This window comes from Ambystoma mexicanum, chromosome 11 (assembly GCF_040938575.1).
Source record: "Ambystoma mexicanum isolate Mex_15411 chromosome 11, UKY_AmexF1_1, whole genome shotgun sequence".
NCBI classification, from domain to species: domain Eukaryota; kingdom Metazoa; phylum Chordata; class Amphibia; order Caudata; family Ambystomatidae; genus Ambystoma; species Ambystoma mexicanum.
Window position 1 is genome coordinate 262,514,395 of NC_090934.1, and position 27,276 is coordinate 262,541,670.

The window sequence follows — 27,276 nt, forward strand, 5'->3', positions numbered from 1 at the left end:
GCTTATCTTTTTGCTTCAACTGCACACCCTTCTTAATGCGTTTTTCATTCCTCTTGCTTACTGTCTTTTCAAAGTGTGCACAGGCATGTGTCCATGACCGGGACAGCATTGTTTGAAGATTTTGCCAACACTTACAAGCTTCACTTCTTGAGCATCCTGCATCTTCACGCTCTGATGCCCGTCTTGTTTGCTTTAGAGTGCTGTTTGTCTCTGCTTCTTCACTCAGTGAGGGTTCAACTGCTTGATTTGTAATGTTGCTGGGTGATAAAACATCATCAATGATTGTCGGATGTGAAGAGTAATATTGTACATCAGGCATTTCGTTACGCTATATCTACCGTCCCTGAATCCCAGAGGTGGGTGTTTAATACAACATAACTTGTTTTTAGCTGAGCCTGTGTTTTCAAACATTAACGTGGCATCAATAGAGGAAGATGAGGATGTGTTGGTCGTGGCAGAAAATATGGCAGTGGTTGAGAAAGTGCTGGTGATGAAGGAACCCGAGCCAAAATCATTCTATGTGGGACCAATCCCCAAACAACCAGGTACAGGGGAAACCGCTTTCCCTGCTGTGTGGGTGGCAGTTTCCTCATTACTAACCCTGCTTGCACATACATGTTCAGATGTACTGCATCCAACTTGGTCTTAAATATTGTTATAAAATCCCAACTGACTTATTTCACTTGAAGCCAGTTCTTTAACAGTTTAAATCAACATTGTGGTAAATGTTGTCAAGTGCATCCATTTTTAATGTGTATTTAAAATGATGTGCTGTACCAAAGACTGTAAAGGTAATGCCATACACTTTTGAAATATAGATGGCATACTTTAATCGAGGTTTGTGACTCTTGTAAAATGTCATACCTTTGTGAACTAACCACTATGTTCTTTTTCTGCCTAAAACTGTCAACGTGTTACACTGTGCCATTGGGGTCATTGGAAAGTCTGATTTATTGATGTCAAATGCTATAAAAGACAATGCCCGAGACACTGTTACCTTTTTTATTTCTTTGTTTTGGGTTGTAATGCTAATATTCGTGAAACAAGCACATTCTTTATGGCCAGATGTTTTTTTCAATCGGAGAAGGCCATTCTAAATCACATTTTGAGCCCATCTAAAATTGCTTCTTTTTTTTGTGTGCTCATGTGTTCGTATGTCAATTTCTTTTGCTGTCCTCGTTTTCACTGCCTTGGCTGGTCAGTTTGTATATTTTGTATTTTTTGGGAAAGTCCTAACATTTCGATTTTTAGAAAGTGAGGGCACCATTTCCATACTGATCTGGAGCAAAATGGAAAAGCTGTCATTTTTTAAATGTTTTCAAGCGTATTGTCCTTAGATGAAGTTCTTATTTGCGAAAGATATTAATTGTCTCCTTGAGCCCAACAAGAATTATGGCTGCATAGTCTGCACTTTCGGCAGCTTTAATCTGGAAATTCTGTAACAGAGCAATTAAAACGATGATCCTATAGAAGGTTCATTTCTCTGTACCGCTCCTTATGTGGGTTTTCAACACTCATTTATCAAACATACTGTGAGACACCTGAGGGCGTTCTGACAAGTAATCCCTGGAGATCCTTCATTCGGGTGGCCAGGGAAGGGCCATCGCTCTTGGATCCCAACCCTGGGGGACAGACAAGCGAGGGTGGATCACCTGGGCAGTGGGTCTTTGGATAACGCGGGAGGAACGCCTGAGGCGAGACATGGTAGTCCCCCTTTCCAGTACCCCCAACCCAACATACCCTCAGTTTTCATGGGATATTGCCATCTAAGTCCCATCCTACGCCAGCACTTTCCATTAAGGAAAAGATTGAAAACATCATCCACCCACTTAATAGACCATGACCAATCCTCACACCTAACACAGAAATTAGACAAAGGATAAAGAAACCCATTTACCCACAACAACGTATTTATCCCCCTTTCCTAACAGTAATTTACCCAATTAGTTTACTCATAACCTCTATGGAACACTGTAACTCCCATAATTCCTATTTCCCCTTTGACTGCCAAAGTAGTGGGACGAGGAAGAGACAACCAGGAGTAATGAAGATTACCCATTGGAAAATACAAGCAGCAGCCCTACCTACTCTATGGCAATTTCCCACTAATGAGGACAGGCAAGGTCAGCCACAAGACCATTATCTCCAACACCTGAAGCCTGTTAAGGAGCCAGCAAGATATAAAAGGTGGGGCCAGAAACCCCCGGTTGAGCGAGCTGGGGATGCTGGAAGGACCGTGGAAGCCAGGAGAAGCAGCAGCTGCTGGGGCGAAGCCTGGAGAGTCTGGAGGAGGACCGAGTGCCAGGACACTCACCCTGTGTGTAATGGGGTGGGGGGGGCTGCAGTCTGCCGAGGGAGCAGTGTCCCCAAGGAGCCAGAACAGAGACAGCTGCAGTTTGCTGGCAGGGCCCAAACCTGTGCTTGTTCCCTGGGTGAGCTACAGAAGCCCAGGTGGCTGAGTGGCAGATGGTGAGACCCTGACCTCAGTCTGATCCCATTGAAGGACCCGCCAGCAACGCGCTTCTCAAGGTGAGAGGTAGAGGCTCAGTGGCGGGCATGTGGCTGAAGTGGGATAACCTCTTTTGAACATTGTGAATAGTTTAGCAGATTGAAGCTCCCAAGATCGCCAAAATGCAGTAGCTAGCAAAGTGGATCAAAACAAACATGTTGCATTTTGGGACTTGTAGTGTAAAAATGGCAAGATTGGAAATTTAATGCAACAGGAAGGTAAAAGAAAGATCCAAGAAGTGTGCAGAAGCAAGACCAGTGAGAGCAAAACCCGAGGGACAACCAGTCAGAGTGGTCGCGCAGGGAGAAGGCAGAAAAACCCAGCGTTCTCGATAGTCTCTGACAAAGCCCAGGTACAGAGTTTGTTTTTTGTGCATTTGGTGAATACTATCTTGAGAGACATAAAGCACAGGGGCGGCCTCAACCAAGTTGAGTGAACTTAGTGAACATTGCCAAGACAGGCCTAAGCTTGGGGAAGGGAACGCTGAGAGGCCTATTGCCAGTTTTTGTTACAAGCGAAACCCAGACTCTGGTGAAGGAAGCCTGAGGGGTCTGGTTTGAAATATTGTTGTGCTAGGAATATAAGAAGAATTGTGAGCCAAGGAACTGTTGTGAAAATACATCGAAGTGGTCATGCATAGTTCCAAGACAAATCTATGCATTTTCGAAGGTTTTCGACGTCAACATTGAAAGCCAAGTGAAACCCGGACTTGGGCGACGGAAGCCTGAGGGATACAGTGTTTTGTTTTAAACCAAGAAAGTATTGTTTGAAACCAACAGACACCCGGACGTGGGTGAGGAAAACCTGAGGGATTTTTTGTGAAAGATCTTTATGTTGGAACTTTGTTGCACCTTTTTGAAACCAGTGAAGTGACTTTGAAACAAAGGCAAGGGAAGCCTAAGGACATCGTGTGAACTGTTGAATGGTACCAGCCATATGAACTCTGTAAACCAACCAACTTGAAGAACTTTACAAACACCCCAGTGCATTGAACTTTGGGACGAGAGTGGTGTACCACTTCCATTGCCATTCTGACATTATTTTTGATACTCTTTTGTTTTTTCATACTTTTTCTCCACACAGTTTTTGTAGCGCGTGAGGGCAAGTATTGGTTTATGACAGACTTCTCTTTTGGTTTGACTGACTGTCTTGGACTATTTGGTTTACTTTGATGGTCGAGACTACTCCCATTATTGAGTTAGGGCCAGATAGGAAGTCTCCAACCCCAGTTTAGTTTAATAAAGGTTTTTGTAACTTTTACATCTTGTGTCCATGTCTTCAATTATGATACCATGCCTTTCTCACATTAAACATATTTAGAAGAGCCCATGTTTAAAATTTTCACTGTTCCCTCAATGCCCCTCAGATTGTTCAGACTGTGAGCATGGCCTTTTTTGTTCTGTGCCGCTTTTATTCATTACTAATTAGTGTTGTAGTTAAATCTGTACTGTGATATTCATTGCTTGAAGGGGGATGTGAAATCAAGGGGCGGACCTAACAAAGGGGTGTGGCCTGATAGTTAGGCGTGGCCTAAATAGTGATGGGAATGGCCTAAGAGGGGTGCTGTCTGATTCCCAGCATTACACCATCATCATAAGACCTTGCCACCAAGTACATTGAAGGTCAATTAATGTTGTCTTGGATGGTATTGTTTGCATCAAGTCTGCATATTGCAAATTCATTTCTCTGGGGTTTAATACTGTATTCTTTTTTTTTTTTAACTCTTTATTGTTTTACAACATCAACCAACCACAACAACAATAAAACATAACCAACACTCTGGCACATCTTGTGGATTCCGCTTTCCATCATTTGTCCTGGCGCGATTCTGTGGCCGTGCTGTCCTGGCCCATGACCGTCCATCTCTTCCACTCTCGGGTCTTTGTCTCTTGTTCTTTTGCCCTGTCAAGGGGTACTTTGTGCGTTTGTCTATTCTTCTATCAATACACCTCTGCTCTTCTGGGATCATCTGTGTTGCTCTGTTCTCTTTGTCCAAATAAGTCTTGTATCAGGGAGTTCCATGCAAGTATCTTATGGCCTCCTTCCCCTTGTCCTCTCTGCACCGACCTTGTCCTTACTGCTGTTTCTGTTATCGACCATCTCTATCGACCATCTCTGGAGGTCAGACCACCACGAGTCCATGCTCGGACCCGAGCTCGAATTCCATGCCATCATGATGCACACCAGGTCCTTCATTTTAGCCAGATGGGCCATTTGCCTGTCTCCTCTGGGAAACAGGCCCAATAAATAAGACTCCGGGGTCCATGCTTGCATTTCAATTCCACCCCCCGCCACTCCCTCCTTGATGTCCTCCCAAAAAGTTCTTAGGGCAAGTCCAAAATATATGCAGCATGTCAGCATCCTCCTCAGCGCAGAAGCGGCCCCCAACTCTCATCGTGGCCAGTCTCCTGGGCGTAAGGTATGCCCTGTGCATAAGGTATAACTGGACTTGTCTAAATCTTGCATTTCTGGACACTTTTTTAGGGGATCGCAAAACTCTAGACCATGCCTGGTCACTAAAGGATCTCTGGAGCTCCCCTTCCCAACGTTCTCTCGTTTGCAGCTCCCGCTCATTGTTATATTCCAGCATCTGTTCATACAGTCTAGAGACCGTGTGCCCCCCCCCTTCTGATATATCGTACCACACATCTAACATCCCCCTGGATCCTCATCCTGTGGCAATTCTGGCCATCTCTTCTTGATTGTCCAAACCATGCTGTTGTGTAGTATAAACTGGCCTCCATGTATGTCGTGTTCCTCCACCAAGTTTAGGAATTCCACCCATTTTCCTTCCTTCCTTTAAATCTCCTGTCGCCTTTGGCTTCCCAATGGGATCGGCATGTTGCGAGGGTCCCCATTTCCGGACCCACAAGGGAGGCCTTTCTTCTATCAATAGCTATTCCCGAGAGTCTGGTATACGCATCTATCGCTTCCAGTAGACATGATATATTTACCTGCGGGTTCCCCACAAAGAGGAGCATGTCGTCGGCGTATAATGAGATTTGGTATACTACCCCATCTATGTCTATCTCAGTGTCCCCGTACTCTGCTCTAAGGAAAAGCGCCAGTGGTTCTAGGGCCAGTATATACAACATCAGTGACAGCAGGCATCCCTGCTTGGTGCCTCTGTATATTCTCCAGACCTCCGAGATGTGTCTCCCCGTTTTCACCCTTGCTCTGGGATTTTTATATAGTATCCTGATCCAACGGAGGAACCCCTCTCCCATTCCAAAGTGGACGAGGACACTCAACAGCCACTCCTAGGTCACGGAGTCGAAAGCTTTAACAGCATCTAGCGATGCTATGGCTCATTCGCCTCGTCTGAGGTCCGTCTGATCTACCACATGGTGGTGTCTCCGCAGATTTCATGTCGTGTTCCTTCCCGGGACATAGCCCGTTTGGTCCGTATGAATCAACGTGGGTATCACCCATGTAAGCCGGTTAGCGAGCACTGCTGTGAGGATTTTGGAGTCTTGATATATCAGGGAGATCGACCTGTAGCAGGCACAATCCAGTGGCGATTTGCCTGGTTTAAGAATCGGTAGGATTACTGATTCCAACATGCTGTCTGGCAACTGCTCCTTCTCATACGCCTCTTGATGTGTTTCCAGCAGACTCGGTGCTAAGGTATCCTTGTATTCCTTGTAGAACTCACCTGGGAGCCCATTAGTTCGCGGAGATTTGCCTGATGGAAGCTCAGTAATTATGATCTCTATTTCTTCTACTGTGTCAGGATTGGGGTGTCAGGATTGGGTACTATGTATGATATGGCATATTAACACATATCTCTTCAACAGGAACTAAACTTACTGAGCTATCTTAACCATAGTGGCACTCAAACTTCTTAGCATGCATTTCAACTTAGATTATTGCATTTGATCGATATATTTCGTAGCGAAAGATAAAAATGCTGCACAAGTTGTACTGTAGTAAATGCACAAACTGGCTGTACTACAGTGATCACAGAATGCGTTTTGTGATCAGTTGACCAGATCCAACCATGGTTGTGGCAACAGCTATGCAAGGCAGGAATAAATCCTCTGGGGCTTGCTCCTGCCTCAATACTAAATCAAGTATTGGGGGAAGGGGATAGAGTCATTAGTGAAATAGATGACCATATCCTTTAAACAAGCAGCAGAGCTGAAGGAGGCAGAGCAGTGATCTTAAGATGCAACGCACAGTGAGAGACATGGTAGGAGCTGCTGTAATCGTGCTCCTTTTGTACCCTGCTACCACACTGTAATGGCCCTGCTCAAGGGGAATGAGGTCATAATGGCTGGAGGGAGTGGAGGATATCACTCTGATCATGGTGCCATAAATCAAGCAATAGTGTCCAGGAGTGTCCCTGCCGAAGTTCATGCATACATAGATATGTGTTGATGTGTTTTTTTTTTGGTACATATCACTGCCAAAATGGGATTAGTAGGCTACACCCCTACTCCATGAGGCCTCGGGCAGTCCTGTCACACCCTCATGACGGCCCTGCTTTGTCCCTTTCGATGACTGACATAAGTGACAGGAAGCCTTTAAGCAACACCTGTGATTTATTTTTTTCTTCCTGTGCAACACCAGTCTGTGTGCAAGGAAAAAAGCACAGGGCTTGCTTAAGGGCGACAGAGAGCCCTCGCAGCGTTCCGGGTCTGTAGCAGTTTTGGAGACTTCCGGGGCTCTGCCCTGGTTAATCCCAGCCTACTTAAAGCCCTGGTGATATGAAAATAGAAAAGTTCATTGTTCTATCGAAGGCCAATACATGTATATTTTAAAATTAAAAACACAACGAAAGTAGCAAGATGGCAAGGTGTAATTTTCAGTAGCAGATGCATTTTTATATTTGGATATGTTACTTGCTTTCAAAAAGGTCAGACAAGGTTTTTTGTTTGTCAGATAGTCGAGAGAATAATTTCTGTTTCTTCGGCTACAAGACTGATGCAGAGTTTGGGAAATGTCACAAATGGCATTAGGAACACACCAACTCCCAAAGAAGTGTGCGTGAAGGTGACAGGTGACTGGCGCTGTCACAGAAGGCACACACTTTGGCTATAACGTACACATTTGGTTTACAAATCATCAGAAATAACCCAGGCAAGATTAAATCCAGTGTGGGTGGAGGCAGAATCTGAGACTTTTTAACTATAAATCAAGCATTTCTTACCCTTTTTTTTTTTTAACTTTATTTTTAGGTTTTTTTCTTATAAGACAGAACAGATCTGCACCAATCGGGTGCAGTCAAAACGTTCACAACATACAAAATTCAATGTTTAACCCCCCTCCCTCCCGTAATGTCTGGCTTAAGTGCCGTTCTTGGTGACTTGTTCACTGTATTTCAATCCACCATGTGGGTTGCCGGTGATGAGGTCACATTTGCCCTCTGCGTTTGCGAGAGTTGTGATTGAGAGTCTGAGGTATCGGAGTTGGAAAGTAGGTAAGCGATATATATGGACCCCAGATGTCGGGGGGGGGGGGGGGAGGTCGTGCATGGTGGGGTAGAGTTCTTATGAATTCAGTGTCCATGTCTTGGCAGTACATGTCTTTTTTCCAAGCTGTTAGTGTAGGAACAGGGCCACGCCCCCATGTCATGGCAATCCTCCTGTGCGCCAGTACCAGGAGAAGGGCTGCTAGTTTTCTCGACGGAGGTTGCAAGTATTTGGTCAGGCTTAGAAGTGCAATTGCCGGGAGAGGGCATAGCTCCTCTCCCACTATTTCGGCAGTCGTTTGTAGGACCGATGACCAGAACCGGGATAGTGCCGATAGTTCCGGGTGATGTCACTGTCTTTTTGAGGGGGAAAATAGGTTTGATGCACAAAGTTGAAATGAATTTGTTTGAAGCAAGTATTTATAGCAACTTTCTGCGTTTGGCGAAGAATGTAGGTCCAGTCGTCGTCTGGTATTGTAGCTTGGATGGCTGTCTCCCATCGTCATTTCGTGCGGGTGTCGATGGTTGCCGTGTCTGTTAGGAGGGATTTGTATATCATGGACACTAGTCTTCCCTCTCCTTTTGCCTGGATTACATTGTGTAGTAAATCCCATGTCACTGACTGTTTGGGAAATGATGGGAACAGGGCTTGTAGGGTGTAGCATAGTCTAAAGTAGATAAATATATCGAGTGATGTAGTACCTCCTCTCTCTTTGGCCATCTGCGGGGTTATAAACGTGCCCGGGGGGGAAGAGGTCTCCAAGGGATTGGATGTTGACTTTATTGAGCCATAGGTGAAATATTTTTTCACCTGTCGGGGGTATGATTGGGATGAACTTGATTGGTAGCAGGGGAGAGAATCTCGTGTGTATTTCGTATTTTCTTGCGATTTTCTTCCAGATAGCGTAGGTGGAGAGGACAGTGTTCATTGTGTTATGTGGTACTGGAAGATTGCTGAGAATGACAGCTCTCAGAAGATTAAGGGATGCAAGGGCCCGTTCAACCTGTACATGTGGGCGGATAAAGTGTGTAGTGTACCAGTGGCACAGGAATTGTGCCTGTGCTGCCCAGTAGTATCTCTCAGTATCTGGAAGTGCAAGGCCGCCTTGTGATGTTGGTAATGTCAGCGTTGTGTGAGCTACTCCTGCTGGTTTCCCTGCCCATATTAGTTCGAGGCTTTTAATATTTTGGAAAAAGGAGCGAAGTAGGAGCAATGGTATATTTGTGAACAGATAAAGGAGTTTGGGGAGAATCACCATTTTGGTCAATGAGGCCCTCCCCCATAGTGTTAGTGGGAGTGACTTCCATCTGTGTACGCGCTCCTGGAGGGCGCTTATTGTCGTTGCATAGTTGTCTTTGAATATTTTGTAACAGTTAAGCGACATGTAGATGCCTAGGTATCGGACTTTGTAGCTCTCCCATTTAAAACCGTGATCGTCAGGGTACCTAGAGGTGTTTGGCGTCAGGGGAAATATCACTGATTTGGAGTATTGGTCTTGAGGCCTGAGATATTGCTGAATTTGATCACTTCCCGCATTATCGGGTTAAGGTTAGTTTGGGGATCATTGACAAATAGAATAACATTGTCGGCGTACAGGGAGACCACTAGTTTGTGCGGGCCTAAAGTGAGACCTCTGTGGAGTTGGTGGGATCTCAATCTTGAAGCTAGGGGTTCCATTATTAAGGCAAAGATGAGGGTTGATAGGGGACAGCCTTGTCTGGTGCCGTGTTCTAACCTGATACTGGGGGACTTCGTGTTGCCTAGGGTAATATAGGATCGTGGGTCATTGTAGAGCAACAAGACCATTTTAATAAAGAGGTTCCCAAGTCCCATTTGTTTGAGCGTTGCAAAGAGGTATGGCCACTCCACGGAGTCGAAGGCCTTTTCGGCATCCAGTAGGACGGCGATTGCTTGTGTTGGGTCGAGTGCCGTGGTGACGCCGAATAGCCGTCTGATGCCGTAGGTTGTGCTGCGTGCCGGGATGAAACCGGCCTGATCACCTAATACCAGCGCGGACATGAGAGGGAGTAGTCGCGCCACTAGGATTTTAGCCAGAATCTTGTTATCAAGGTTGATTAACGAGATAGGTCTGTACGAGGCACAGTCTTCCTTGGGTTTGCCTGCCTTATGTATTAAGAACACATTAGCTTTGCATAGTGTGGGTGGGAGGATCCCTTGCTCTAGGGCTTCTTCGTATACTTGGAGAAGTAATGGAGCTATGGTGGCCGCGTAGGAGTTATAGAATTCCCTTGTAAGGCCGTCAGGGCCTGGTGCTTTGGTGTTTGGAAGAGTTTTTATTGCTTCTAGTATTTCTTCTAGTGAGATGGGTGCGTTTAGAGGTTCACGAAGTTCATTGACTACCCAGTATAGTTCGGTGTCTTTAAGGAAATCTTGGAGTAACTCGGGGCTTGCAGTGCTTTTGGAGCTGTATAGATCTTGATAAAAGTTACAGAATGTATTAACTGTTTCTTCCTCGGTGTAGACTAGGGTTCCTTATGTATCGCGAATGTGCTCTATGCCGGCCTACAGGCTGTAAATACTAGAGTGTTGGAGGCGGAAACTCGGATAGGGACACTGGAGGACACCTTAACGACGCACACTAAGGACATTGCCGAGATAAAAAAGAACCTGAAGTTAGTCCATTCCAAATGTGAAGGTTTAGAGTCGCGATCGCGACGCAATAACATAAGGGTGGTCGGCCTGGCAGAAAAAACACTGAATGTGCCAATGGAATCATACATAGAGGAGGTGCTGCACACAATTTTACCAGGTGCCAACTTTTCCCAACAGTTCCTGATAAAAAGGGCCCACAGATCTCTGGCTCCGCAGCCCAAACCCGGGGCGCAGCCACGCACGGTCGTAGCACGGCTACTCAATTACCGGGATAGAGACCTCATCCAATGTCTATCCCGCGAAAAAGGAACACTCACTTACGATTCCACAAGGATCTATATCTATCCAGACTTCTCCACTGGTGTACAGGCAGCCCGACGTACATTCGATCAAGTCAAGAAAGCACTCAGGGAGAGGTCCATACCCTACGCTATTCTATTCCCAGCGAAACTCCATCTTCAACACTCCGGAAGGGCTCACTTGTTCGAGTCGGCGGAAGATGTGATGGGCTATATAGAACAGAACATCCCGATTCCTTCGGGCAACAAGGACCAGATGGCACGACCCAGCACCTGATTGAAAACTGAAACACTGTACAAGGACACAAACAACAAACAATGCCAACTCACTGAAGATTTAGCGCATGTGCTCCTAGGTGGGACCTGGGATGTACGAACAGGAAATGGCGAAGCAGAACCACCCACGGTTGCAAAGATTGCAGTTAACTAAAGGGAATATTGAAAAACACACACTTGTGCCTGCACTGCTTTGCGCCAAAGTAGGTGAAAGAACAATTCTCATTCCGATTGGTTGGTTTTATCCATTTTTATTTTGTTTAGAAATTTAAGGTTTAGCCCTTTTGGAGACACATGTTTCGGCGTTCGCACTCCGCCTTTTTCAATCCGGGCTATTTACAAAAGAATACAAAAATTCAAAACACCAAAATAAGGTTCAAAACGTTAAAGACCTTCTATTTTTTTAATTTTTAAACCCTGTTAAAAATCGTGACTTTTTTGTGCTTAAAACCCACACTTTAAAATTTCTGAAACAATTTTATGAAACACAATCTTTGAAAAAAAAACATCACACCTCGTGCATCTTACGTGATCCTTATTCTCTCTGAGCATATTTTTGTAGTCAAGGGCTGAGAAGTGAGGGGGGGTATGAGGGAGGGAGAGCTGGGGGTGCGGTTGCAGGGGAGGGGTGGTTTCCCTTATCATATGATTGGCCTCAAAGAAAAAGTTCTTGGTATGTCTTACCCTTTACAAGATTCTCTATTGTGTATAGTTCGCACAAGTCCTGGGTTCAATCCCACCTACACAAAAGAAGACATGTATGTTTTGGTCATTACATAAGTTGTATTTCGGTTTTAGATTGGTTCACACTATGAAAAATAATTCAACACTTAGTCCATACGTTTTGTGCTTTTCAACTTAAATATTTTGCATTTGAAAAAATACGTGTGTATTTGCACTGTTTTACCGTTTGCTCCTTGCTTAATTTGTAAAGACAAAACATATTTTTTTGGCTTTCCAACTTAAAATATTTTACATTTGAAAATCTATATGTGTATTTGACTATATTGCCATTTGCTCCTTGCTTATTTTGAAAAAGCAAGACAGTTTATTTAGTAAATATTTAACAATGCCCTGATGGCAACTAGTTGCTTATAGTTCATCAAATGTCACACGCCGCGTGCATCGCTATTCCTGTCCCAAATCACAAAATCCTGGTTACACGTGCAGCACGATTTGTAACGTGTCTGCAGCCAGTGGTGGGCTTCCCACCTAAAAACCAGGTTTTAGGTGCCCTTCTGTAAACTATCGTTGGATATTCTTGAATGTATGTATTTACATGTGTATCTAGTTTCAATGGATACCAGTTACTTTTAAGAACTCTTTTGATCTCCTTATTGTTTGCGCAATACATTGTGATGAATTGAATCATGTTGTCTGATTGTGTTTGCCTGGTTCTTTGCATTAAGGTAGATTCTCTTGTCATCCATTGTGCTTTTTGCCTAGCCTTGGTAATTGCTTTCTGAGGGTACCCTCTGGCCGAAAAACGATCTGTCAGTAGTTTGCATTCTTCATCGAAAAATGATGTTAAGTCCATCATTGTTGCCAGAAAGAGAAGAGATGAGACCACAGACATGGTTACATCAACCAGTGTCTGGTTTTAAGAAGTGTGGCTTCTGCACAATGTGCCAGTATGCAGTACCAGATAGAGATGTCTTCTCAAATCGAGATGGGATGAAAACTTGGATTAATGAACAAATAAACTGCAGATCCAAATACGTCATCTATGCGATATTATGTGTCTGTAAACTAATATACATTGGAAGCACCATTCGGGAGCTCAGAATACGAATGAGAGAACATTTATCTATAATTGGGAGTCAAGATAAAAACCTTCCACTCTCGCAGCATTGGCAAAACCATCACCAATTACAGAACAAGAAAGACATTAGATTTGTAGGCCTGAAGAAAATCAAGATGGGCAAACGTGGAGGGGACGAAGAACTACGTCTACGACAAGAGGAAGCCAGACTCATTTGCCATTTTCAAACTGTGGAAAGTGGTTTGAATTCAGACAAAGATCCATTTTCTCTAAAAGTAATAATAAGTGTGAATACTCCTCACACATGATGCAGTGTGTATGAAATATGTAAACAAGTATAAACAAATGGACAATCGGTGCATCTATGCCAAAATATGATTTTAAGTGTTATCTTGACAAATGCCTATGTTTAAGTTTTGTATGTATAAATCACAATATACTGATTAGTGCTTAAGGAAATAGGTTACACTATATTTCACTAAAGCAACAAGCCATTAATGACATGTAATGCCAATGGTAGAGATCGATCCAGGTAGAGATCGCTCATGTCCTGACAAATAACACCATCTATTCACCTTATATCCCAAACAGCAACTTTGAAGATGAAACTACAGTACCCAGAATTCCGTGCAACGGCTCACTAGTTCACATAAAATTGGACATGAATAAGCAAACCCCTTTCTGATCAAATGGGGGCTGTTAGCGTGGAGAAGTCCCACACTAACAACCTATGTCTAATTAAACATCATTCATTTATGTCATGATTGAAAACTAAACACTAAAACAATGACTTTCACTCCATTACCCATAACTCAATGCAACAGAACGTAGTTTACATCATATTGCCCACGAATAAATAAACCACATTCTTAATTAAATGTGGGAATTTTTCATTCGAATAACCAATGCAAGATGTGCACAACATCTTTACAACATTAATGTGACACAAACAGTGGTTTTGACTGATTCAGTGAAAACAAGTGAATACAGGAACAAGGGATAAGGACAATTCGTTACTCAGTAAATATGGAACTCACATCCCAAAACATGGCCGCCACCATCAATGGTGCGAAAACTGAAGAGGGACTTACGGGGAAATAAGGGCTGATTATAATTCAGGGACCCTCGGGAGAGGACTACGACGCTTGGAGCAGGAACAATATCATTTTCAGGTAAGCCCTGGGTTTTAGGTGGGAAGCCCACGACTGGCTGCAGACACGTTACAAATCGTGCTGCACGTGTAACCAGGGTTTTGTGATTTGGGACAGGGATAGCAATGCACGCGGCGCGGGACATTTGAAGAACTATAAGCAACTAGTTGCCATCAGGGCATTGTTAAATATTTACTAAATAAACTGTCTTGCTTTTTCAAAATAAGCAAGGAGCAAATGGCAATATAGTCAAATACACATATATATTTTCAAATGTAAAATATTTTAAGTTGGAAAGCCAAAAAAATATGTTTTGTCTTTACAAATTAAGCAAGGAGCAAACGGTAAAACAGTGCAAATACACACGTATATTTTCAAATGCAAAATATTCAAGTTGAAAAGCACAAAACGTATGGACTAAGTGTTGAATTATTTTTCAAAGTGTGAACCAATCTAAAACCGAAATACAACTTATGTAATGACCAAAACATACATGTCTTCTTTTGTGTAGGTGGGATTGAACCCAGGACTTGTTAGAACTATACACAAAAGAGAATCTTGTAAAGGGTAAGACATACTAAGAACTTTTTCTTTGAGACCAATCATATGACGAGGGAAACCACCCCTCCCCTGCAACCGCACCCCCAGCTCTCCCTCCCCACAACCCCCCTCACTTCTCAGCCCTTGACTACAAAAATATGCTCAGAGAGAATAAGGATCACGTAAGATGCACGAGGTGTGATGTTTTTTTTTTTCCAAAGATTGTGTTTCATAAAATTGTGTTTCAGAAATTTGAAAGTGTGGGTTTTAAGCACAAAAAAGTCACGATTTTTAACAGGGTTTAAAAATTAAAAAAATAGAAGGTCTTTAACGTTTTGAACCTTATTTTGGTGTTATGTATTTTTGTATTTTGTAAATAGCTCGGATTGAAAAAGGCAGAGTGCGAACGCCGAAACACGTGTCTCCAAAAGGGCTAAACCTTAAATTTCTAAACAAAATAAAAATGGATAAAACCAACCAATCGGAATGAGAATTGTTCTTTCACCTACTTTGGCGCAAAGCAGTGCAGGCACAAGTGTGTGTTTTTCAAGGTTTACAGACGGAGTAGAGGAACTCAATGTCTCCGTATTAGCCTACACTCATGCGACAAACAGCTACTAACAAAGAAATACAAGCAAGAATAAATTGAAAATTACAAGCAACAATTGCAAAAATAGGTCGCAAAGGTACTATTATGATATCAATACAAAAAAGTTCTTCAAAACTTAAGAAAAACTAAAGGGAATACACTGTCCAGTTGGGGGGATGGTGAGGGTGGGAAGGGAGGGTGAGGACAGGCCTGTTCCCGGTCGGGTACTATTGACCGTTAAAGAGACTTATCCGAGAAACCAATACAGTTCAGAAAATGCGAAGAGAAGGGTAGCTGCGGAAAAAACAGAAAAAACTATCGCGCACGGCACCCATAGAGTCTTCAAACCAGTTCTAAAGCACACTGCAGACAATAACTAACAATATATATGGCAGCAACGTGCAAGTCCCAGGGACTGAGGCTCCTGACGTGGAACATTAGAGGGCTGGCGAACCCCATCAAGGCAAGAAAAATACTGGCATATGCAAACAGACATAAAATAGACTTTCGAGGGGATTGGGTCCTCCGACGTATTCCATATCTATGGCATATCTATGACAGTAATCACCACAGCTGTGCTGATTACTGTCATAGATATGTCATAGATATGGAATACGTCGTCGGACCATCCCATCGAAAGAATGTTACCAGGTAAGAGAGTAACTTGTTCTTCTACTCCTACAAGAAACTCATGCGACCAAGAGTGGGACTGAAGAATTTGCACATAACTGGGGTCAGATATGCGTCGCAACTGACTATTCATCTCAAGCCAGAGGTGTCCTAACAGGTGTAAACAAACGCACGGGATTCCAAATGTCTAAATTTAAGATAGAGGTAGATATGTTATTATCTGGGGTATGATGCACGGCCTGGAATTGATAATAATCAACACATATGGTCCAAATACGGATTCTCCAGAATTTGACCTGCAAATGGTGATGAATATTGCTCCGGTGGGCACTGCCGAAATACTATGGTTGGGAGACCTCAACACAATCCTTGACCCAGAAAAGGATTGATCATCCCCAATGGATAGAAGTCGCACAAAGTCGGCGTTGGCAATATCGCAGATCATGTCAACACTAACCGTGACTGATGCATGGAGAGAGCTGCGCCCGGAGCATAAGGAACTCACATTCTATTAAGGGTCCAGTTCACGTATCGACTACTGGCTGTGTTCGCCAGAATTGGTGGCACGTCTACAGGAAAGTACAATACTCCCACAAACACTATCAGATCATTCGCCAGTTATGATTGTGATGCAGACAGAAGACACACAACAAAACACACAAACATGGAGATGCCCCCAACATTGCTGAAAGATGACTCAATGATAGAGTTGTTGAGAATTAACATTAATGAATTCTTCGACCACAACGCAGGATAGGTACAGCTGACCGCCACCGTATGGAAAACCTTCAACGTGTGGCTGAGGGGTCACTTAATCTCGAAGACAGTAGGCAGGCTCAGTGAGATCCGTAAAAACCTAGATCAAACTGAGAGGGAACTAAGAATACTTGAAAACACATATGCTCATTCTCCCGAAAAGTGTACCCTGGAACTGCTACAGGAACAACTGTCGCAATACAGAGAACTGGCGGTACAAGAGGTATACTATATGATGCAACCAATTAGGGCCAGAAGGTACAGAGAAGGAAATGAGGCTAGTAGGACGATGGCCAACCTCATTAAAGCAGAATAGGGGATGAAACTAATTACGAGTATAGTTGATCCCACGGGTGTCATGCACACGGAAGCCCGAGCAGTGAGTAAGGTGTTTTTAGAATATTATACTACATTATACTCGAATGCCGACCAAACATCAGACAAAGAGCTCCAGGACTACATGGGATCGTTTCCACTACCAGAATTAAGCCTGACTGATAGAGAGGCACTAGATAGCCCACTGTCCATGGAAGACATCACTCAGGCCATCAAAAAATTACACTCAAGTAAAACCCCAGGCTCCGATGGGATCCGGGCGGATTTCTACAAAGTTTTCAAAGAAGAACTAACCCCTAAACTATTGGAAGTATGGGAGGAGGCTCTAAGAAGGGAGGAACTAACATCCACAATGAAGAAAGCAGTAATAACGGTCCTGCTGAAACCGCACAAACCCCCACATGAACCTACCTCATACCGCCCGTTATCCTTGATCAATGTGGACACGAAGATATTTGCAAAGGCTATAGCAAATCGACTGTTGCCCTACATGAATAAACTAATTAATCCGGACCAATCAGGGTTCATTCCCACCCCTGCTCCACCTCACTTAACCTCCGTAGGTTCTTCGCCCTTACCTCGCAACTAGACCCAGGGGCGAAAACAGTGGCTGTAGTTTTCGATGCTGAAAAAGCATTCGACTCTGGGTCGTGGAAATACATGTACTCCATCCTCGATAAAAATGGGGTTTGGCCCAGGGTTCAAGAAATATATACGAACACTATATCAGGGCCCCAAAGCAAAAGTTAGAACCAATAACACATTATCTGCAGACTTCGCATTACAAAGAGGAACACGACAGGGATGCCCACTTTCCCCCCTTATATTTGCATTTACAATCGAAGGGATGGCAGCTAGACTTCGACACAGCATGCTTAGCGGGGAATACACACAAGGGGACCACCTCAATTTATCTCATTATGTGCAGATGGCACCATGCTATACCTGAGGGACCCAGAAACAAATTTACCCCCGGTGATGGAGGACATTACTGAATTCGCACAGTATTCGGGATATAAAGTTAACCAATTGAAATCAGAAATCATCCCCCTCACAAAGTCCACCACACAGTCACAGGCCATGGCACAGTTCCGGTGGTCCCCAAATATGGCGCGGTACCTGGGCATTATCATGGCCACAGACACACACTCTCTACCTAAACAATTACGAACCGTATCTGGCACTCTTGGAACAGAAGCTTAAGGTCTGGGACAAATTACCTATATCGATGTATGGTCGGATTGCTTTACTTAAACTGATAGTGGTACCAAAACTAATATATCGATTTAGCAATCTGCCTATCTGGCCTGGCAGACAGTTGTTTGAGGTACTACAGAAATTGGCCTCCGCATTTATATGGGGTGTAGGCACAGTGCGACTCCAATGGCCAAAGATGTGTGAAAGTTATGATAAGGGAGAGATAGCGGCCCCAGACTTCAAGCTATATTACTACACTGCGCAGGCACACTTTACAAAATACTGGACCGGAACAACGGAAAGATATGCACATATCCAGACCGAACTATTCGCGGACTCCCCAAACATGCTGCAGTCTATGTTGTTTGCCAAAGTTAAAAAAGATAGGGGAGAAGTAGATCAAGTCAACTCCACTGGAGGGCATGGTCCTATTTGTTTCAGAGAGTGGGATGCATACTCCCCTCTGGCACCACCCACACACGATGTGACATTACAAAACAAATGGGACCCCGACAGTGGAATGAAACTGGGAGACCTTTACCTGGATGGGAAATTCACATCACTAGACGACGTCCAGAGAAAGGTGGGAAGAGGTATTACCACTACATTGCAATATCACAGCCTAAAAGCAGTGTTCAGAAAGAAATGGCCTGAATTTCCAGCAGAGCCAATCTCACATCGGTTTCCAACTGCAATCTTGTCACAGGAAGGCTTTCACGGGGGTATAGCCACACTATACAAAGCAGTACAGGAACATACCCCATTCAAGAATAAAATGAAAGAGAAATGGGAGCGAGACCTGGGAACCAGTATTGAGGAACTACAATGGTCTAAATATTGTGAGTATACAAAATCCATCTCCATGAACTCCAATTTCAGACTAATCCAATTTAAAATTCTGAATCACCTACATATCACGCCCAGTAAAGTGACCAAATTCAATACCTCAAAACAAGCAACTTACCCAAAATGCAACGCCCCTTCTGCGAATTCCATACATATGTATTGGGAATGCCCACCGATTAATCAATTCTGGGGGAAGGTAGCTGAGATAGTAATCTAAATACTACATATACATATACCCGCTACCCCATTGAAATATTTACAAGGGGATATAGGCAAAGCCAATATCAAATCCTGTAGATTCTTCACAATTGCCAATGCAGTAGCCAAACGGAACAGCCTTGGGGCATGGAAAGCAAAAACCGCTCCCACCCCACAAGAATGGCTCAAGGACCTGTCATTTGTACAAGACTGTGAGGAGAACTACATGAGAGGAATTGGGGCCCCCTGGAGGCCGTAAGACCTATGGAGCCCCTTAAGGCGGTACCTACAGATCACCGAAGAGGAATCAGCGGAAGAAGAGGGCTGATTTGCACATTGCTGAATATCTCTTGATAGTATCTAAGTACAGTCAATATTGCTCATGAACTAGAATTGAATATACTTGTTAAATCTCGCTGGTTTAATTGCTAAATGTGTCTGTGATGTGCTATGCTCGATAGAATAAAATAAAGGTTTTAAAAAAATAAAATGTAGATGGGAGGACACTAGGCAATTCATTACAAGGAACTGTTGTGGGAAAGCTGTACTTTGTTACTGCTGCCACTTGTGTATTCATCGTTAACTTGCTGCTGAGAATAATACTTAGGTTCTTGACCTCTGAGCTTTGGAGTGAGGCACTGTCAAAAGGTACTAGGCCAGCATGAAGGTGTCCAGGTGTTGGCTTTATCATTTGTCAGAATTTCTGTTTTGTATGCGTTTACTTTCAGAAGGTTTGAGTTCATCCAGACCTTGACAGCTAGAAGACAATCTCTAATTTTATCAGAAAGATTGCCATCTCATTCTTTAAGGTCCATCAAAACTGTCAACCACATAAATAAAAAGAAAAAATAAATTACACCATATTGGTTTTGAAAAAAACCATAAGTGGCCAGAGATTAAAAAATTAAGAGGAGAGGTGATAAAGCCGAGCCCTCAGGGATGCCACATTTTAGGAGTTGTGAAAAATAAGGTCCTATATTTCTGTTGAATATGTTCCTCTGAAAAAGATTCGATCCAATTCAGCACAGTACCTTGGATTCCCAGATTATACAGCGTCTCAAGTAATATTGAGTAATCTTCGACAAGTAGTAGTAAAGCACTAGTTCATTTTTGCTCAGGTGGCTGCCCTGCATATATGATATAAGGATTCCTTTGAACCAGAAGGCCAACATAATGTCTTTTTGTCCTTGCCTGCCCCAGGTGGGCAACTTCACATGTGCAATGTTTCAAGAAGACTGCTTGCTCAACTGGCTCTCTGGAAAGCCCTTAAATGGGGGGAGGGGGTATTTCGAAATGATTGAAATGAATGAACTAAAATGTACTTCTCCTTGATGCATGATAAATTCCTAGTCTTGGGTCAGTGCTGGTGAAAATGAATGTGTATTTTTACAGGTTTCTACAAGTTGTGATGCATTTCCTCCTGGATTTTGAAAGGGTTTGTGAAGGCTTTACCTACATAGCTATTGCCCAAAAGTATCTTCTGTTGTCAGACTGAGGATGCTTGTTGTTTTGAATAGCATATTCTTTTATTAGCATCACTTCAAAAGCTCACTCAGTCAGGCTGGAAGGTGCTACTGCCACTGAGTCCATTTTAGACTATTTTCAATTTTTTAGCAAGAGCACTTGGGTGCCTTGGCTCTTTTACAGGAAAATGAAAATGTGACCTTAATCCTACGTCCCATCCCCTTTCCTCCATCCTGTATGGGGGTCCCTTGCAAAAGATGGGAACAGAACCTTTTTTCCACCAGAAAAAGAAATGTCCCCTTTAAATTTACTGGTGCGTGGCCCTGCCCACCGGTTCCACACCTCTGTCCCTTTCCCGTGTCGACGGGAACGGACCGCACCACCAGCGCTCCTGGGTGAGGCCCCAAGCCTCTTAATTCCACACGCTTTCCCCAGAATCTTATCCTTTCTTTTTCTGTTACAGATTTGGGAACACCGTCCACCGGTGCCTTAGTTTGTCCCTGACGCATGTCGGCCCCAACAGTCTTTAGCAGGTGCCCGTCGTGTAACGGTTCCTCCCTACAGCAGATCCCCACACACTCTGTCTCCGATACCTTGGTGAGGACCACGGTTGGGATGAATCCTCCATGTGCGACTCCCTCACGCATAGTTCGCTTAAACACCGACTCGAGCGTTGGAGGGAAATGTTCAACAGGACTCCTCCTCAGAACCTCGTGGACTACATCTGGAGGAAGACTAAGAACAAAGCACCCCACATAGACTCCTTCACGGGGAAGTCCTCTGGTGGGAGGGGTCAGTCTGACCCTTGCATCGGCTGAGGGAGCACCAAGGCTCATGCAGTTACTGGCCTCACTGCTGAGGGGTCCAAGAGCCCTAGCGGTCCCAAAGCCGAGGGACCTGTGAGCTCTACTACCACTGGCATTGCCCTGATACCGGGTCCTTACCCGAGGGGTCGCCTTTACGGGCGGGCGGCCAAGTACGCATAGCCTACCGGGTGTACACCTGAGATGCAGGGCGGGGCATAGCCGGTGCATGCGGGGTTGAAGGTCAAGCCCGGGAACATGCCGGCTACAGGTCCATGTGCTCAAGGCGCAGACAAAATGGTGGTGGCTCAAGACAAAATGGCTGTCACTCCCGATTAGCAAAGGCGGGAAGCCTCACAGGCAGATGCAGAGGCCTGTCAGCCCAGCAATCAACAAAGGAGAGGCTTTCCTCCTAGGATAGAGTGGGTACCACTGACGCCAGTCACCTGGACCATGTCGTACCCCAACATCTCGGTTTCCATGTACAGGGACCCCATGTACGGACAAGGGCTGGGGAGGCAGCTGGCATATTCGCCCCCGCCCCCTGTGCGGGATCACGCACAGCGAGCCTGATAGGTTTTTTTACAAATTCATGTCCCTCATGTGGTCCCCACAAATGGGCTAAATGCTCAGGGACATTATTAAGGACATGTTACCCCCGGCTTCACCGGCGCAACCCACAGCAACACAATCCATGCCCCCTCCTCCGGCTCCACCTCCGCAGCAGCACATTCCCAAGGTTCCAGCAGCCCTGGGACAGGTTCAAACCCCCACCACGGATAAGCCTCCTGGGGCAGAGGACCAGCAGGACGCAGATGAGGAGGAGCAGGACACTCCCTCCTCGGCAAACGCCTTTCATGACAGGATTGCCAGCCTGCCAGAATACCTGGGCATCCCCCAGCCCCAGAAGGAGCTACCGAAGCAGATTTTCTGGCGGAGGTCCTGAGCATCAGGGCGGAGGCGAGGTCTGGCATCCCCCTACAGAACGAAGTGGAGGCTTTGGCCAAAAAGGGCTTGCTCAAGCCCCACTCCACGCAACCCATCAACAAAAAGCTGTACGCTAGGCTCGGACAAGCTGAGGTTGACAGCATACTGGTCTCTACGCACCCTCTCATTAGTTATCGCTGCAGAATCCATGTATGTCAAGCCCCAAGCTTCCTCATCTAGTACTGCCACGGCAGCCCTCCTGAACAAAGAAGAAAAGACTCTCGAATCATATGGCAAGAAGGCCTACTCAAATGATGGGCTGCACCTCAAGCAGGCTAACGCAGACGCCATCCTCGCTGTGGCTAATCAACATCTGTGGAGGGAAATTGCAGACTTTCTGCCTGACATCCCTAAGGACAAGCAAGACTCCTTCAAATGGGACCTAGCTGAGGCGAAACTCATGGCTCAGGACATTATGGAGGCTTCTGTGGGCCACATAGACATGGCTAACAGAGCAATCTCTCTCTCTCTCTCTCTCTCTCTCTCTCTCCCTTTCTCTCTTTCTCTCTTTCTCTCTCTCTCTCTGTCTCTCTCTCTCCCCCTAAAACTCCCACTGGCAGGCGAAAAAACAATGGTCTAGAGGGTTGTCCAGAGCGATGCCAGAGGTTATGATTAACTCTAAAGCCATTACCTTTTGTTTTGCTATAGTCACCCCGAGCGGTTGAAGGTTTAAGTGTTTCAGAACTATGCCCATTAGGCACAATGCCCTTCATCAGGATTCAAGACCTTCATGCAGCAGAACATGACAGCAGTGTGAATTCAGTATATTTCCAGAAAGGAAGGAAACGGCTAAAGCATCTTGGTTCAATCATGAAGTGAGTTTTGCGATTTATTAATTCCCTTGACCTTGGTTATGGTAAATCTTCCCTACAGCATGAAAGTTCAGTGCAATTTGCATGAGTTCATAAGCTGCATCTTCAATGTGGTACAATTTATTCTTCAAGATAAGTGGCATTGAGACAGAACATGACAGACTTGCAGTCAGCTTCACTCTCCTTGTGGAGCAGAACATATCAGAGGTTGGCTTAGATCAGATATTTGTGATAATTACTTTTAGGCGTGGTTGAAGATTTGGGAATTTGGTTCAGAAATTATTTTAAGGGCAGTGAGCATGTTGGTCGCTCAAATGATGATCACTGATTTAATTCTGAGGTGTAAACCACAACCACAAAGGAAGTGCTTATCCCTGGCGCCTAAGAACAACTTACAGAATACACAGTAAGTGTGTTTTGGCTTAACTCCTTCTCCCTGCAGGGTCCCCTCTTCAGAACAGAAAACACTGGGTCAATCATCAAAGCATTGACCTTGGAAGAATCCTGACTGAATCCTTACAGCACCACAGGTCAAATAAGGAATTCAGTCATTTCAGTCATTTTGGGGATCTGAGGATCTAAGGTCAGATGCTAGCAGTAGTTCACAAATAATTTCATCATTCGTCTTGAAAAGAAAGTCCACTAGTATTTCCACCATGTCAAGACTTTCATTGTTCACACAAGCTTGTTGAAATTTTTGAGATGAGTGGCTTCCTTACTGCGGAATTGTTTAATCGAGAAGGCCCTGTATGACAGACTTGCATACCTGTCCTTCAGGCCTTATTTTCTTCTCATGGCTCATGGAGTGGGGTATGCACTCCATCAATGGCAGTATACCACTTGACAATCAAGGCAAACCTATCTTTAAAGTTCATCAGGGTAGCTAGACGATTGATTACTTTTGCATTCCCATCTCAAAATGGTCCGGTATTGTTGATTTCTATATAGATGAAGATATTTACAGTGACCACTATCCAATTCTACAATGTATTCATTGGGGTGATTTTTCTTTTGTTCCCAATGATTTACCACATTTGGCCTCTGCACAATTAGCATCTGCTCGTATAGGAATAAAATGTGAGTCTCTAGATAAATCCATTGTATACCAAAAGAAATGTAGTTCGAGCATACACTACTTTACTGTATTACTAGATATTATGTTCTTGGACGCTGTAGCTTTAACTACGTATGATGCACTTATGCTGAACCTGTTTGATTCCCTTTTTGTTAGTGGGTCAAAATGAATAAACTCTAAAAATAAATTTTAAAAAAGAGGCTTCTTTAACAAAGAATGTAGTATGGCCAAACGTTATCTTCTATCATTATTGAAAAATGCTAAAGCACTTAGAAAGAGATTGCTCATGTCTGCACTACACCCAAGTTTGCGATTTCAAAAGCAAGCTTGAATTGGATAACGAGGCATAGTCAGTCTTGACACAGCCTGTGCAGTTACAGATTCAAAGAGGTTTCGGGATCTACTTTCCAATAGGCCATGGTACAGTTGCAAATATAGCCGCACTGAAACTAATGTTAACAATGAGGCGTGGATTGCACATGTTGGATCACTATATAGTATTCCCCATTTGAGCTTTGATCAAGAACCACTGGTGTTCAATTGTAGTCTATCTGCTACAGAAGATAGTATAGATCTTATGGATCCCCTTACGTTTTCATTGCAGGAGCTAATAGATGCCATCAAAGTACAGACGCTTGGTTGCTGTCCCAGACCAGATGATATTATTGCCGACTTATTTTTTAACCTGACCAACATATGGGTCCCTATCCTTACCATGGCTTTTAATGTTAGGATAAAAACATGTAAAACACCAGCCAACAGGAAGCAGACTGTAATCAACCCTATATTCCAAAAAGGTTGTAGAAATAGCCAGACGACGTATAGACCCATCTCCCTTTTATATTCGAACTTCAAAATATTTGGTAGTAGTGCCCTATTAAATAAGCTGGATCTTTGGACTAATGACAATAACATCTTGACCAAAATGTAACTGGGCTTTCGTTCTGATCTTGGTACTAGCAAGCAAGCTTTGAATTTATACTTAGTCGTGGTGCATTCTTCTACATTAAGAAAGAACACTTATTTATGGCCTTTATGGACTGGAACGCTGTCATTAAACTGTCCATGTGATACTGAACATCCTTATGTATAGTGTGACGAATCGCAGGTATTCGTCCCTTCTCCCCAAGGGGGAGACTCCCCCTGTGACGCTAGGGAGATGAGCTTGCTCCGCAAGAACCTCCCTAGAGGTTGAGGCAAGTGGGACCTCATCGGGAGAGACTCCCCCTTTGGGGACATGGACTCCCATTCCTGTGAAGAACTCCAGTCAACTAAAACAATGTGAAAAGAAACAAATGTGGAAAAAGAAAGGAAGATACATCTTTAACCAGAGACATATATTGAACTACGACGAGTTAGAGCAGAAGGAGAGAAGGAGAGTACTATGCACAGGGGAAGCCCCCCAGACATTATGCCATGTGGCGGTGGAGTCAATGCAGGTCTGGGAGCCCGCAATCTACGAAGAGCCAGGGAAACATAGTGGGAGACACCGAAGTACTAGTATATGCAATGGCAAAGGAAGATCTACGAGAAGGAACAGAGGAAAGAAATACCTATTAATGGTGCGACCATGCTTGCAGACTGGTGGGCAGTATGCCAGAAGAACAGCGCAGAGACTACCGAGACGGGAAGCCTGAATGACTTCTGATCAGCAGCATCTGGCGAAGGAAGGCACCCAGCGAGGAACCGGGAACAGGAATCCGAGCAGTGAGAAGCACCACCTGAGCGAGAGCCGAGACATTCAACCTTTCTCTGCACGATGAGAGGTACCAGGGAATCTGGAATAGTGGGAGGCCACCAGGGAATCATTATATGCATGAAGAAACTCGTCCCAGTCTTAAGGACGTGAACAAAAAGATAGAATTTAATGATTGGAACTATAAAAACCAGAGAAGGCAAATGACAAAACCCAGTTGGGGAAGACCGGTGTCACTTGAAGAGAGAAACTCGTCCCAGTCCCGAGGACAAGATAGCATTGAAGAAAGCAGTTTTCAAGGGAACTGACAAATTTATAAAAGGGATTTTTAAGAGCCAACAGACTGGGAACTAAAACCTTGGGAGGAAGGGCAACCACCCTGTACCTGCAGATTTGAATGCTGGCGAAAGTACAACTCAGAAACACATAACGAGAAAGGTGAGATAAAGCTCGCAGTGAACAAGATAAGAGCAGATAGTAGCAAAGAGAGCCTAAAAGGGAATCAAGGCAAAGATAATTTAGGAAAGCCTGAGCAAACAGACTGGGAAGAACATATATGTGATGACAAGAGTGTGAGGACCTACTGGAAGGAAAAGTACTCCAAAGATAGGGCCACAGGAAGACTATCCAAAAAGAAAGGACAAGGGGAAGAAGAGACATTTTCTTGGCCTATTTACTTTAGTTATATTTAGTGAGATACAGTCAGATAGTTTGGGCGGAGGACATAGTTACTTTGGACTTCCTGACATCTAACAAATACCTTCAGTTCCTTTAGATAGGAAGGGTGTTCCCTTTAGCAATAGAGAGAGAGAAGCAGTCATATTCTAATTTTTTATTAAAGTGAGTACAGAATGTCCTCAACGTGTCCGACTCCTTCTTCCGACCCACCATGATATATATATCCAGACACTAAGGCTTGTGTTTGAAGTGGTGACAGGGTTAGATGTATATCCTATTTGCCAGTTAATACAGGAGTTTGGCAAGGGTTTGTTTTGGCCCCCCTATTGTTCTCCATATAAATCATCAATATTTGATTCCCTGCTCAAAATAAGAGCCGACGTGCCAAAACTTGGTAATATTTCATTACCCATATTGGTATCAGCGCTTTGGCGTAAGGCGCTTTATAAATCAATAAAATACAATATGCGGATTGACACCGCTATGCTGGCATGGGCTTCACAAGCTCTGCAACTCTTGATAGCGTACACTGAGTTTTTGAATCTACAGATTAATACTATGAAGTCAGCAATTCTTTTTTGCTCCACTGGAAATAAAAGAAGCAATATACCCAAGATTTATAGCAATAACAATGAAATACACAAG

At 44.1% G+C, this 27,276-nt stretch overlaps 1 protein-coding gene across 11 annotated transcripts in view; it reads left to right on the forward strand.

The window, feature by feature from the left end:
• Nucleotides 1–27,276, forward strand: part of EPB41 (erythrocyte membrane protein band 4.1) — a 2,030,480-nt gene that overhangs the window by 1,298,967 nt on the left and 704,237 nt on the right. For 9 of the 11 annotated variants that reach the window (XM_069622988.1, XM_069622989.1, XM_069622987.1 and 6 more), the window contains one exon: nt 390–545. The exons of the other annotated variants lie outside the window; for them this stretch is intronic. In XM_069622988.1, coding sequence (XP_069479089.1) covers nt 390–545 — 156 coding nt within the window. The remainder of the gene's footprint in view (nt 1–389; nt 546–27,276) is intronic. 11 annotated transcript variants of the gene reach the window in all.